The following is a 13,360-nucleotide window of genomic DNA, read 5'->3' on the forward strand; positions in this document are numbered from 1 at the left end:
ATTCATGACAGGTGCCCACCAGCTAGCAGATTAGGGCTTTGGAAACTAACTGCAGTTTCTGCAATGGTCTTCAAAAGAAACCGCCTGTAGAATGGATTGCAATAATCCATATGGGCGGTAAGGAGAACATATTACTTGGTTGAGTCCTCCTAATTATCTTTGAGGAGCACAGCCATGAGTACTACTCTAGTTTTATGGTAAGATTATATTAGCAGTTTCTTGCAACACTTCTTCCTTTTTTTTTTAACTGTCCAGAAAAGTAGGGAGGGTCCCTTTTGAAACATTTCCCATATCATCCCCCTTCTGTGGGATGAGAAATCTTTTACATGAGAGTTGTTCAGCCTGTGGCTCTTCCTGTTGTGTCCCAAGGTCATTCCCACTTACTATCTGCTCCTGTAAAGCTGCAATGGGTATATCAATCAGAATTGTGGAAAAGACTCCCCCCCCCCACCTTCCCGGTCATGGCTTCCACTTATCAGCATGAATCTCCAAGGACCCCAAAGTTGTAGTCCTGCTCCTTCAAAGGAAATGCTTCCTCGCCTAGGTGCAAGATAGGCAGTCCTTGACTTAAGACCACAATTCAGCCCAAAGTTTCTGTTGCTTAGTGAGACAGTTGTTACGTTTTGTCCCATTTTACGAATTTTCTTGTGACAGCTGTTAAGTGAATCACTGTTAAATTAGTAACATGGTTGTTAAGTGAATTTTGGGTCATTAAACAAAGAAATAAACAAGTGGTCATTAATTATTTTATTTTATTTTAGTACTGTGGAGAGCTCAATTGAAAGATACAATGAAAATAAAATAAAACATGGAAACAAAAAGAGCACAGATGTAGTTTATGTACATCAATACTGCTTTTTATTTTTACATTATTTATATATGCTAATCGCACTGTCAACAGGTTAAACAGTTTGCATTAGTCCATATATAGCCTTGGTCTACACCATTGAGTAGCCACTTCAAATTTCAAAAAGCTAAAAAGAAAAGAAAAGTGATCAATAACGGCAAACTATATAATTCAGTGATAGGAAGAACCGTTTTCATTCAGCACTTCCTATAGAAAACAAAGGTAACTGGTAGAAGGATCACAGCACACTGGTAGCAATGGCAATATTCACAGGCTTCAGCATCTTCCAAATTATCTATAATGGCACAGAATACAAGGATTTGTCAATAGTTTGCAAGCTAGGCCTGCTAGGGCTCATGTTTGCAGAAATAACATTGTGTCCAGAACAACTGTAGGCTCAAATATGTACAAACAGGTCTTTACAACTTATACCTGTAGGAGTATTTTAAAAAAGAATGTAGGCATATACTATACCGAGAGCAGCTGATTACGCAGTACTTTAAGACAAAATAGAATCCTATTTTTTGTCCATTCTTTCAGGGCATTTTTGTTCATTATTTGTCTCCTCTGAACATTTTGACTGTTACCTTGAATCAACAGGCGCCTCTGACACAGGACATTTGTGTATTCCTTGTTCCTATCTGCTGCAATGTGTTAGGAATTAACCTGTGACCTAAGTGATTGTTCAGTGCAAAGATAATCCTATCTTAGGCACAGGGACTGGGTTGAGACAAATCCCTAGGACTAAGATACTACTTGTGTGTGTGTGTGTGTGTGTGCACAACATGTGCTCGCACACACAGGCACAAACACAAGTATGTGCATGTGCACTCTTTCTGATTTGGTAACCAGCGTAAAAAATAATGCATCTTGGAATTGGTATAAATAGTAGGGATAAGAGGTTGCCTCTTAACAGAAAGTATAAAATTGCTTCAAGCTAAAACAGCAAAACACAGTGAAAACCTGTGCTGGATGATGCCACAAGGGTTCCACGCACAATCTAGGAGCGCACAGCATCTCTTCGAGCAAATTGCTTCCCCTGTCTGAAGGTTATAGAGAATTAGACAGTGGAACACCTGGCCCTGGTTCCCCCATCCCTTCCCTCCCACCACAACAGAAACCCCATTTACAAAAATAGTCACATATAAACACCCTGCGGATTGGTTTTTTTTTTTTTTCTTTAAAAAAATGATAAATTCACCTATACTGTGTGTTTGTGTTTGTGTGTGTTCACATGCGAAAAATATGGCGAACGCGGCTGCTGAAGAACACACAGTGAGAACACTTACTGAATTAAGTGTCTTGTAACTTGCTGAACCTATGATAGCTTTGCCCACTTGATGCTGAGCAGCAATGCCTTCCCTTTTCTTTTTTTCAGCAAGAGCAACAGGAGGCTGCCGCTCCGTTTTCCAGAGTTAAGGTCCGGTGACTAGGGGGTCACTGTCTTGTTATAGGCACTAACCTTGAAAGAGAGCGTACATATCTATATAGAGACATATCTGTGTTATGTCAATATCTATACATAGATATACATGTAATATATTTATAAACGTTGACAATTTAGCATAACTCTCCAGTGGAGCTTTGCTGACAAATACATCCCCTTCAAAGGCTGTAAACAAGTTGAAGAACAAATAATAGAAATGATCGGTTTTTACTTTTTGCTAATCTTTATATCTTTCCCTTTAAGGTCTCTGTCTGTTTTGCCCTTTTCATATTTCTCTTTGTTTGGCTTAGTAACGCTATCATAGGAAGGGGGAGAAGTGGTCGAGGAGCTCTCATCGGTTTTCTCTGGACTGGAATTCCCATTAAACCTATCAGAGGTCCCGTCTTTGATTGGTAGGACGTCACCATCTCTGCATTTTTCTTTATTATACATAGAAGTTACTTTTTTAACTTTCTGTTTTAGGAGGAAACGCCTGAAAGCCCGCTGGATGATGGTAGCGGACACCTCCTCCTGCTTGCGCTTTAATGTGGTGGTGATTGGTTCGTATGAAACTTTGGATGGGTTGGCTGCCATGAAGCGGTCTTCCATTTGCACTCTGAGTAAATCCATTTCTTCGCTTTCTCCCAAGACACGCTTTGTAAAGGCAAACAAGATGTCAAGGCAGTGAATTCTATCACCACTCACCATGGGCAGGTCCATCGAAATTAGCTGAACATTGTTTGGTTTGGCAATCAGAAGAGGAGGATCCAACGAAGCAGCAAAATCAGAAAGTTTACTATATTCTATAAACTGGGATGCATCTGGATCGAACTTTTCCCAGACTTCATAGAACATCTCAAAATCATCCTCGCTCAAAGGTTCAGCACTTTCTTCGGTAGCGACGCTGAAGTTCTCCAAAATGACAGCAATGTACATGTTTACTACAACTAAAAATGAGATGATTATGTAGCTGACAAAGAAGAAAATCCCAACCGAAGGGTTGCCACAGTCTCCCTTGACTGAGCTACCCGGATGGTCTATCTCAGGGTCACAATCTGGAGGCCCGCTGTTCAGGATGGGGGCTAGCAAGCCATCCCAGCCAGCAGAGGTGGTGATCTGAAAAAGACAGAGCATGCTGTTGCCAAAAGTTTCAAAATTGAACAAGTCATCAATACCAACTTCTCTTTTCACATAGGCAAAGTTGGACATTCCAAATATGGCGTAGATGAACATGACCAGGAAAAGCAGGAGGCCGATGTTGAACAAGGCAGGGAGAGACATCATCAAGGCAAAAAGCAGAGTGCGGATCCCTTTTGCACCCTTGATTAGACGCAGGATTCGACCTATCCGGGCAAGTCGGATCACTCTGAACAGGGTAGGTGACACAAAATATTTCTCAATAATCTCTGCGAGGAACATTCCTGCAAAAGAAAAAAATATTTAAAAGTGTCACTTTTACAGTGCCCATTATTTCTCAGCTGGGCATTAAGCACACAAAATTAAAATAGTATTAAATGATTCCTAAATGTAAACTCTATTAGTCCAAAAGCTACATATTGATGAGATGCTGGTATGTTGAAAAAAATTAGCAAGCAATAAACTTAACAGTTAAGACAAATTAAGACTGTTAATCTTCATTATTTTAGGCAAATTCTAAAACAATCAATTTGCAAACATAAGAAAATGTGTAAAAATTATTTGGCTCTGTCAGGGAATTGCATAGCCATTGTCCAAATGGAGTCAGAGATGCTGACATGAACTTGTAGTTTTATATAATTTTACATTTATATTTACAGTAAACAAGATAGTCAGGCACCTCACTACATCATGAGGTAAATCACCAGGTAAATCACAGTACAGCACATTAAGCACACAGAAGAAAAAAAGCGGGAAAAAGCAAACTCCCCCAGCAACCAATCATAATATAGGTTGCCTCATGCAGGAGCCCCCCCCCCCAATCCACTCTCCAATCAATCAACTACAACTGTGTGTTCTGGCCCATTATACACTTTACTCAGGGGTGAAATGCTCCCGGTTCGGATGGTAGCGATGGAGGTGGGTGGTTCGGAGAACCGGTAGCAAAAATCCCTGCCCCCCCCATTCCGAGCTGAGCCGCGCAATCATCAGAGGCTTTTTTTATTTTTATTTTTAAAAGCATTTTTTCTACAACCTCTTTGACCAAAAAAATGCTTTTAAAAGTAAAAAAAAAAGCCTCTGATGATCACGTGGCTCAGCTGGGATCGTCAGAGCCTTTTAAAAGCATTTTTTCTATAACCTCTTCGGCCATTGTGAGTTGTGAGAAGGAAAGGAGAATTCTCAACCTTTATACTTGTTTATTAAACTATATTAAGAGCTTTGTTGGATCAGGATGATGACCTATGCAATATATAATATAATATTCTATGATATACAATGTCCAATAAGATGCATCAGGTAATAACTTTCCATTATTGTTTGCCAGAAGCTGCCAATTTAAGATAAACTGCCTGTGATTCAGGTGATAGCATACAGCTGCTAGCAACCCATGAATTTATCATGATTGCACTTAAATCCAGCAAAAGTCTGTATTTGAAGGCTGGCATTTTTCTATGTGTTTCAATATAACATTTTGGTCATGCTTATATTTAATTCTATTTGCCAATTACTATTAAATATTATTTGAAATATATATAAAACAATCCTATTACTGAATCAGGAATCTAAAAAATTAGTACACGACTTTAGTGAATCAGATTACATAACTATTACTGAATTAGAAATCTAATGAAATTTAGTAAATGAGTTTAGCCATTATGTATTTTTGGAAACAAATGGTTCTTACCTACAATGGAGAGAATGACAACGACAAAATCAAAAATATTCCAGCCAATGGTAAAATAATAATAACGAAGTGAAATCAGTTTGAGTATACATTCTCCAGTGAAAAGAATTATGAATACCAAGTTAATCCTGGATAAAATAATTTCCATTTCTTTACTTTGGTCATCTGTTTCAACCATCATGGTGACCATATTAAGGCAAATAAGAATCATGATACTGATGTCAAAGGCTTGTTTGGTTACAAAGTCAAAGACTAATCCTTGAAATTTATTCTGTAAAAACAAAAACAAAAAATATTAATATTGCAAAAATATTTTTATTTAGTATTGGATTATTTTTCCTTTATTGTTTGTTTTACTAATGTTTATGCCCTCTTCTTTTGTGAATGGACAACTTTACTAAGTGGGAGAAATCAAAAGAAAAAATCAAATCTTGAACCAAAAAAGGGCCTGGTGGCTCAGCAGACTAAAAGCATTGTGATTAACGCCAGCTGTCTGCAATTACTGTAAATTCGAATCTCACCAGGCTCAAGGTTGACTCAGCCTTCCATCCTTTCTAAGGTAGGTAAAATGAGGACTCAGTTTGTGGGGGCAATAAGCTGACTTTGTATAAATATACAAAAGTATGAAGGCTATTGCTTAATGCATTGTAAGCCGCCCTGAGTCTCCAGAAAAGGGCGGCATATAAATCAAATTTTAAAAAAAATAATCCTAAATTTGATAACACAAGCTACAATTTCAGATATTTTATTGTCCACATATCATTACAGGAAGTGCATTTTTTATTATTTTGAACAAGATGCTAAGAGTTAGAAAGCGTGATCTGAGAGTAGAAAATATGTAAAATAGAAATCCTTACCCCTGGTCTTGGTATCGGCTTTTGTGGTTTTTTGGAACCCAGCTTTTTCATTGCATTGTAATATTTTTTCTGTTCCTCTGTCATAAAAATGTCTTGTCCTCCAAAGTAAAGAAATAAACCAAATCTAGTTACACAACATGTTTGCAGACTGATTTATGTAATGATGGAGAAACACATTTTAATCCATTGATAATAATACTACATTATAACAATTTCACATTACTCCAATATCATATCATATCCACTGGCCTGAGTCTATTTCTAGGCCAAATAAAAAGAACTGGGTTTGAAGTTTAAGGCCTGGAAGAGTCTTAAGAATTTATTTCTGTATAATATCATATACACTGAATAACTTTTTTTTATGTGACCTTGCCCTTCAAAAAATGGACGGTAGGTTCACAAGATAAGATTTCTTTTTTGGCTATGAGATCAAAGAATATATAACCATTCTTGCTGGTCTATATTTGGTTGTAGCAATAGCACTTAGATTTATATATCGCTTCACAATGCTTTACAGCCCTCTCTAAGCAAGCATATTTCCCCCAACAATCTGGGTCCTCATTTTACCAACCTCGGAAGGATGGAAGGCTTCCAACCTTGAACCAGTAAGAATCGAACTTCTGAACTGCTGGCAGTCAGCAGAAGTAGCCTGCAGTACTGCATTCTAACCACTGTGCCACCACAGCTCTTAGTAGAAAGAGGAAGAACAATTTCTCTTTTCTCTAGTTTGCTGCATTTTAATAGAACGGGTGCAATGTTTTCATTGTTTAGTTTCTGAAGTGTAGTTTTCTTAGCTGTCCATACTTAAGAAGTTAAAGCAGGATTGGCTAAACTCTCCTGAAAGACCAGGTTTATAATCTGGGAAAGTCTTTCTCCACATCTGTCTTTGTATCCCAATGTGCCAAGAAGCACATTTGCAGAATTATGCCTGCAACCTTTCAGTAAAACTTAAATACAGGCACAATTATTTATGTCTTGGTTGTGTTTAGAGCACTGCAATATGCTGTGTGTGAAACAATCTTTGAACAGTGTCCCAAAGCAATTAATGTTAAATACAGCTACTTTATTGTTAAACTGTGCAAAATTCCAGGAACATATTATGTTTATGCTAAAAAAAGTGCATTGGTTCCTATTGGCTAGCCTATGGGCAGAATTCAACACATAAGAGTTTAATTTTTAATACTCTGGATGGTCAGGTCCTAATGATTTGTTAGTAACCTTTCTTGTTATGAACTTGTTTGGATGTTAAGATCTGCAGGAGATGCCTTTTATGGATACCCTTTTTAAAAACTCTTTCCTCCCCCCCGGTTGTGTGGATGGAATAGGGTCTTCTCATGCATCATTTCCTAGTTATCAAAGGCCTACTCTTAGGAGTTGTCTTCAGCTCCTCTTCTCCATCTGCCTTTAGAAAGGGAGTTAGAATTCACTTCCTTTTTGTGTTTTCTGTGATTCAACCATTTAGATGTCTAGTTTACTATGTTTTTATTTGTTGATCCCTTTATACTTTTGGTTTTATGCTTTTACCCATCCTGATCATCCTTTTGAATAATAAATAGGCTTATAAAATAACTACATCTACTCTCCCCCTATGAAATTAATATTCCAAATATAAACAGGCAATTGTTGTAAAGGTCATCAAGACTAGATCACATGCTGCACTGAATGTCCTGACACACCCCCCCCCAAAATCACTCATAAAGCTACAACTTTGAACAAACTACACTTTCTCAATTTAAGTTATTGTGTTGGAATCATGTTCAGGATACTCCCCACCCCCCAGTGAAAAAATGTAATATAGTAACATAATTTAGAAGAAATTAGTTTTATCTACTCTTAGTTCCTTAATTTTTTCCCCTGTTTTGTCAACCAGCACATAAAAAATAATTTCTTTACCTTCATATTGGTTCCTGCGCTGAAAGTGAAGATGTGTTTAGGGAGGATTATAAGTAAAAAAGAAATGAACTAATAATGGTGACTATAGCTGGCAAAAACCTGCTGGAAACTCAGGATGACAAGAGAGTTGTGTGTGTGTGTGTGTGTGTGTGTGTGTGTGTGTGTGTGTGTATAAAAATTTAATATTTTATCTAACATTTTAAGGGGGTTTCTTGTGGTTTTTTTAATTGTAGATTTTACTTCCAGAACATAGAGCAAACACTTTAAATACTTATCTTCTTTTTTTGCTGATTGAAATTATCTATAATGACACCAATGAAGAGGTTTAAGGTAAAAAATGATCCAAAGATGATGAAGATAACAAAATAAAGATACATATATAGGTTATCCTCATAATAGGGTTGTTCTTCTACCTACAAGGCATAAAACAATACAGTATCTTAGTACAATCACTTAAGGCAGGCAGTAATCAAATTCTTTTGTAACACAACAATTCAGTGTAAGTTAGAAATCTATTCCTGTTTCTATCCATGCTGTGAAAGTAGACTTTGATCAAGCAGAAATTCTTCTATACTCAATGTACTCAGGATACAAGGGACCTGCCATATTTTCATATAGTCCTACTCTTCCCGCTACAATCTATAACATCCTATCCTTGGCAGTTCTGGAGGCTCTACTAATTGTTCCCAAATTTCCAAAGGTAAGGGGACCAAAGTAGGAAGAAGGGAAACCAGCAGAGATCATTTCCCATTTCATTCCACTGTAGAAATGTTTGATCAAAAATTTCCACAGATGGAAGAAACTTTTTCATCTGTAAGAAGACAAATCTGGATCCAAGCTACTAAATGCAAATGTCTTTCAGTTCATCATTCCTGTGACACTTTTTTTTTATCTATTACAGGAACTCAGAAATGCTTTATTAACAAATATCATTTTTAGCAAAGGAAAAACTATGGATTATAAAATACAACATAGACAGTAATGAAGCAAAAGCATGTCTCTGTGTTTAATAGAATATGAAATGCTACTTACATCCCGTGAATCAACAGCTGCATACATAATATCCATCCATCCTTTAAAAGTAGCCTAAACAGAATCAGAATGAGTGAAAGTTCAGTGAAAGAGTGAAAGAGATACAGACGTGCAACAGATTTAAAATCTTACTTTAAAAAGTCCTGTTGAATTCAGTGGAATGTAAGTTAGTCATGAGGAAATTAGGAAGGTGCATGATTCAAAATGTGAATGTTTCTGCTGTTTTAGTCAGGGCAGAAGTACAAAGGTGTGGGGAACTAGGATAAAGCCAAGATACAGCTATAAGGCAGCTATAAGGAGAAGAAAAGCACTGCAAAGTTGATGAATAGGCAGCTGCTTGTGGGCACTTCTGTGGAATATATGTACATCCTATGGAATATATGCTGGGACATTGGCAGTGGTTGAAGGGAAAGTAAGAAGATGCTAGGAAGATCAGGGACTAACAAGCTGATAGGGTATAATACACTGGAGGCAGCTAACAGGACAGAGTGAAGGAAACTGCTAGGAAGATGATAGAAGGGCCAATGAATATGTTGCATGGGGAAGGAGGGCAGAAACGGGTGAAGTCTTTGTCCTCTTCATCAACCCCAGATTTCATCTTGAAGCCTGGAACAACCAAAACATTCAGGTTTTTTGGAACCACAATTCATCTGGAAAGATTCAACAGATTCATCAGGATGGTTTGTTCCAGAAATAAAACATTTTTCCTACTTCTGTGCACACCTCGCAGTGTGCAAGATTGTCAAATGTAAGCTGTAACAATCCAAATTGGACTTGAGGGGCAGCAAAGAGTTAGGGGTTTCTGGATTTCTATGCTGCTATCTAGTGGTCCTATTAATTTTTGCAGCCCACCTGGAATTCTGAAGTCTAAATCCAATAATCCAAAGCATTAAAAGTAGTGACTTTATTTTTGCCACATAAATGCAGGAAATATTGATGTAAACATTTAATAGAGGAGTGTCTAAGGAGATTCTCAGTCATCCAGGTCATGGTTGTCCCAAAGGTGCTTTTTCAAGAGGCAATAGACTTTCTGGTTTTTCTTTGAAGATGTTTCGCTTCTCAACCAAGAAGCTTCTTCAGCTCTGACTGGATGGTGGGGAATGGAAGGATTTATACTTATTTAATAGAGGAGCTGAGTCAGCTAGATTTGCATCTTGATATGTTACAGAAGAAGATACAATAATACTGGACTAATGCAAAGAAAAATTAAAAATGCCCTCAAAGATGCATTTACTTCCTGAGTTTGGCTAACAATAAGAATAGGTGCACCTCTACTAGTGCACTCTACCGATGAGTTTATTATTTTTTACTGTATATATATATATATATATATAACCAAAGACCTACATACATACATACATACATATATATATATATATATATATATATATATATATATATATATATATATATATATATATATATATATATATATATATATATATATAATGTAGTGATGGAATTACTGGATCAGGACAGGGGAAATCAAGTCTCTCTCAGCCACAGAGCTCTTAGTGGATAACTTTGAGTCAAATATTCTCTTTGCCCAGCCCCAACCTATCTAAAAAGGTATTGTAGTTGTGAGAATAAAATTAAGAACACTCTTCACTACCACAGGAAGAGCTATCAAGGGAGTTGTAGTAATATCCAGCATAACAGAATAAGTTTTGGAGATGAGAAGTGTGGATGGATCACCAAATAAATGGTAATATCAATGAACCTTTATGCTGTGTATTTGATCTCAATCTCTTCTTAGTAATAAATTAATCAAGAATAATGATTGGACATTTCCAATGCTATTGTATTAACTCCATTTTCTTTAAGTCTTTCCTTGTAGAAAGAGAATATTGTCGCTACACAGCAGCCCAGGACCATCTTATCAGTGGAGTTTGCTAATAATGGTTGAAAAGCTATATGGATCCCACCATCATGATCCACTGGAATTTTGTCATTGTTGCATTGTTGCATTTCCTGTGGGAGTCACTAAAGATACTTGCAATATTGACACAGAACTGTATCATTTCAAAAAAATGGCTTACCATATATCATTCTACTCCTTTTGATTCTAGCCTGGCCTTTAACTTCTACAAGTAAACCTCCCAGGAAGGGAATTTCACTAGACTGACAACACCTTTAATACTTCTCCTTTCTTATAATAAGCCTTATATCCAGTGGAGTGGCATCTAGAGAACACCATCATCAAAAAGTGCGATCATGTTTAAATCAGGATATATATTTTTTACTTGTAGAAATTCCAGTGTGAACATGGAACAACAAAGTAGTAGTGCAACAGCTTCGCTACTACTTTTATTTATTTCTATTTATTAAATTTACTATTTAGTCACCCATCTCACCAAAGACAACTCTTTTGATCCTGGAGCTTGATTCAAGCAAGTATCTCTGGAACTTATGTGGAGCTTTAGAATGAAAGTAATGAACTTAGATTATTTCCATGGTTATTCTTATAGGCAGTTGGGTAGAAAGAAAATTACTTACAACTTGAAGCAGAGCAAGATAACCAGCCCCAACGTTATCAAAGTTAACTTTCACATTTTTCCATCGGGCTTGCTGATTGTTGTGTATTAGCTCTTCGCATTCAGTTTTATTGTTGACATCACTGATGTTGAACATTTCACCCGTTGTGGTATTAACGCAATGGTAGAACTTGCCAGCAAAGAGATTCACACCCATAATACTAAAGATCAGCCAAAATATGAGACAAACCAGAAGCACATTCATAATGGAGGGAATTGCTCCAACAAGGGCATTAACAACCACCTAAGGTACATATTGAAGAGGGGAAAAAAGGGAGGGAGGAGGGGAAGAAGGCCTAGATTATTTTTTTTGCAAGTGAAGCTGTTTATATGCAGAGACTGTATGGAAAATAATACACATGTCAAAGTAGGAAAGCTAAAGTTTACCCTCCCACCCAAAAGGCAAAACAGAAACTAAATGCTACAGAAAGTAAAAACAAAAATGAAAACCTGGTAAGATGGAATCATAACATTTGCGTGCACTGAGGAGAAAAAAAAAGAAAGAAAAAGGTTACATACCAAGAACATAACTGATAAAAAGTACGTATATGTCTGATAAGTAATGGCTAGAACAAGAACATAAATATGCAAAATATATGAAGCCACAGACTTTAAGAAATCAATAAAGAGGCAAGAAAAGATAACAATCAATATAGCTCAAACTAACAATTTAGGGAGAGATGAATGACCATTTGTTTAAATGCAGCCCGTCTTGGGGTCTTCATAGACTCATAGCTTCTGTTCAAAAGCAGACAGCAACTGTGATCAGGAAGGTCTTTGCACAGGTCCATCTGGTGCACAATTGCATCTTTTCCTGGATCAGAGGGCCCTCGAAACAGTCACCTTATAGCTTGACTAGTACATTGTACTTTGGTCTCTTAAAACCACTTGGAAGCTTCAATTGCTGGATGTAATTGATTTACAAAGGCATATATGGCAGAGGGTCTGGTTATTTGAGGGGCCACCTGTCTATTATGTGTCTGCCTGGCTGATATCAGCCGACTTGGTTTGCATGCTCTGGGTTCCTTTGATCAAATGGTGTTATCTATGGAGACCAGGAAGTGTACCTTCTCTGTTGCAGTACCTGCTCTCTGGAATCAGGTTTCCTGAGATCTGGGTAGCTTCCACCCAATGGAGTTCCAGAGGGACTTAAAGATTTGGCTGATCTACTAGAACCTTAGGCTAGGGTGGAATCCCTCAACAGATATTTCTTTTAGATTTCAATATTTCTTAGCTTGGATAATCAAAACTTCAAAATTTTAATTTTCTGTGTATACAACATAAATATCTTGAGAGTTTTAAAAAATATATATTTGTGATTCAAAATACAGGTATTGTAGCTATCTATACTGATGTTCACATACATGTACATCTATCCCTAACACTTGAAGAATGTCCTAATACTTGAAACACAACATAATGTTAATCATGGAAGCACTAAAATGGCTTAAACAATTTATGGGCGATATCTCAAAGAAGGTGGTAGAAATTTTGTTAAAAAAAATATTTTGGAAGTGCTTATGACCATGGCATGAAACAGTAGTGAAAAAAGCTCAACACTTCTGCTCTGAAACATCACTGCTTATATTGCAGAAACAGATTTATTTCATGAAAATATTAATTTCAGGTTCGTTTCTTAACATCTCACCCTCATTCCTTCAAAACGTGACAGAGCTCTTAAAGGCCTCAATGCTCTTAGTGTTCGAAGTGATTTAATGGCCCCTAATTCAGAATAGCCTAGTGCATTGGCTATTAAACTGACCAATGAAACCTGTAACAAAAGAAAAAAAAGAGAAAAAAGAAAGTTCAGATATTCATAGAATGTATTTTGAGTGAAATTCTATAGGCCCCAACTGGGCTTTTATGTTGCCTGGAATGGATGGGCCAAGGACACAAAACTGAAATGAAATTCCCATAGACTATGTTCCACCAAGCCAGACTCTTAAGTGT

At 36.9% G+C, this 13,360-nt stretch overlaps 1 protein-coding gene across 3 annotated transcripts in view; it reads right to left on the bottom strand.

Annotated features, from left to right (window-relative positions):
* Positions 1-732: 732 nt before the first annotated feature.
* LOC117670973 (sodium channel protein type 2 subunit alpha-like) overlaps positions 733-13,360 on the bottom strand; it is an 86,938-nt gene continuing 74,310 nt past the window's right edge. For 2 of the 3 annotated variants that reach the window (XM_087881992.1, XM_087881993.1), the window contains 7 exons: positions 13,059-13,181; positions 11,373-11,654; positions 8,877-8,930; positions 8,120-8,257; positions 5,952-6,056; positions 5,095-5,365; positions 733-3,694 (listed from right to left, as the gene is read on the bottom strand). In XM_087881992.1, the coding sequence (XP_087738118.1) occupies positions 2,502-3,694; positions 5,095-5,365; positions 5,952-6,056; positions 8,120-8,257; positions 8,877-8,930; positions 11,373-11,654; positions 13,059-13,181 (2,166 nt within the window). In that variant the 3' untranslated portion in view covers positions 733-2,501. The remainder of the gene's footprint in view (positions 3,695-5,094; positions 5,366-5,951; positions 6,057-8,119; positions 8,258-8,876; positions 8,931-11,372; positions 11,655-13,058; positions 13,182-13,360) is intronic. The other variant, XM_087881994.1, reaches the window with a different exon arrangement.

Source organism: Pantherophis guttatus, chromosome 1 (assembly GCF_059756535.1).
Source record: "Pantherophis guttatus breed Tessera chromosome 1, ASM5975653v1, whole genome shotgun sequence".
Lineage (NCBI taxonomy): Eukaryota > Metazoa > Chordata > Lepidosauria > Squamata > Colubridae > Pantherophis > Pantherophis guttatus.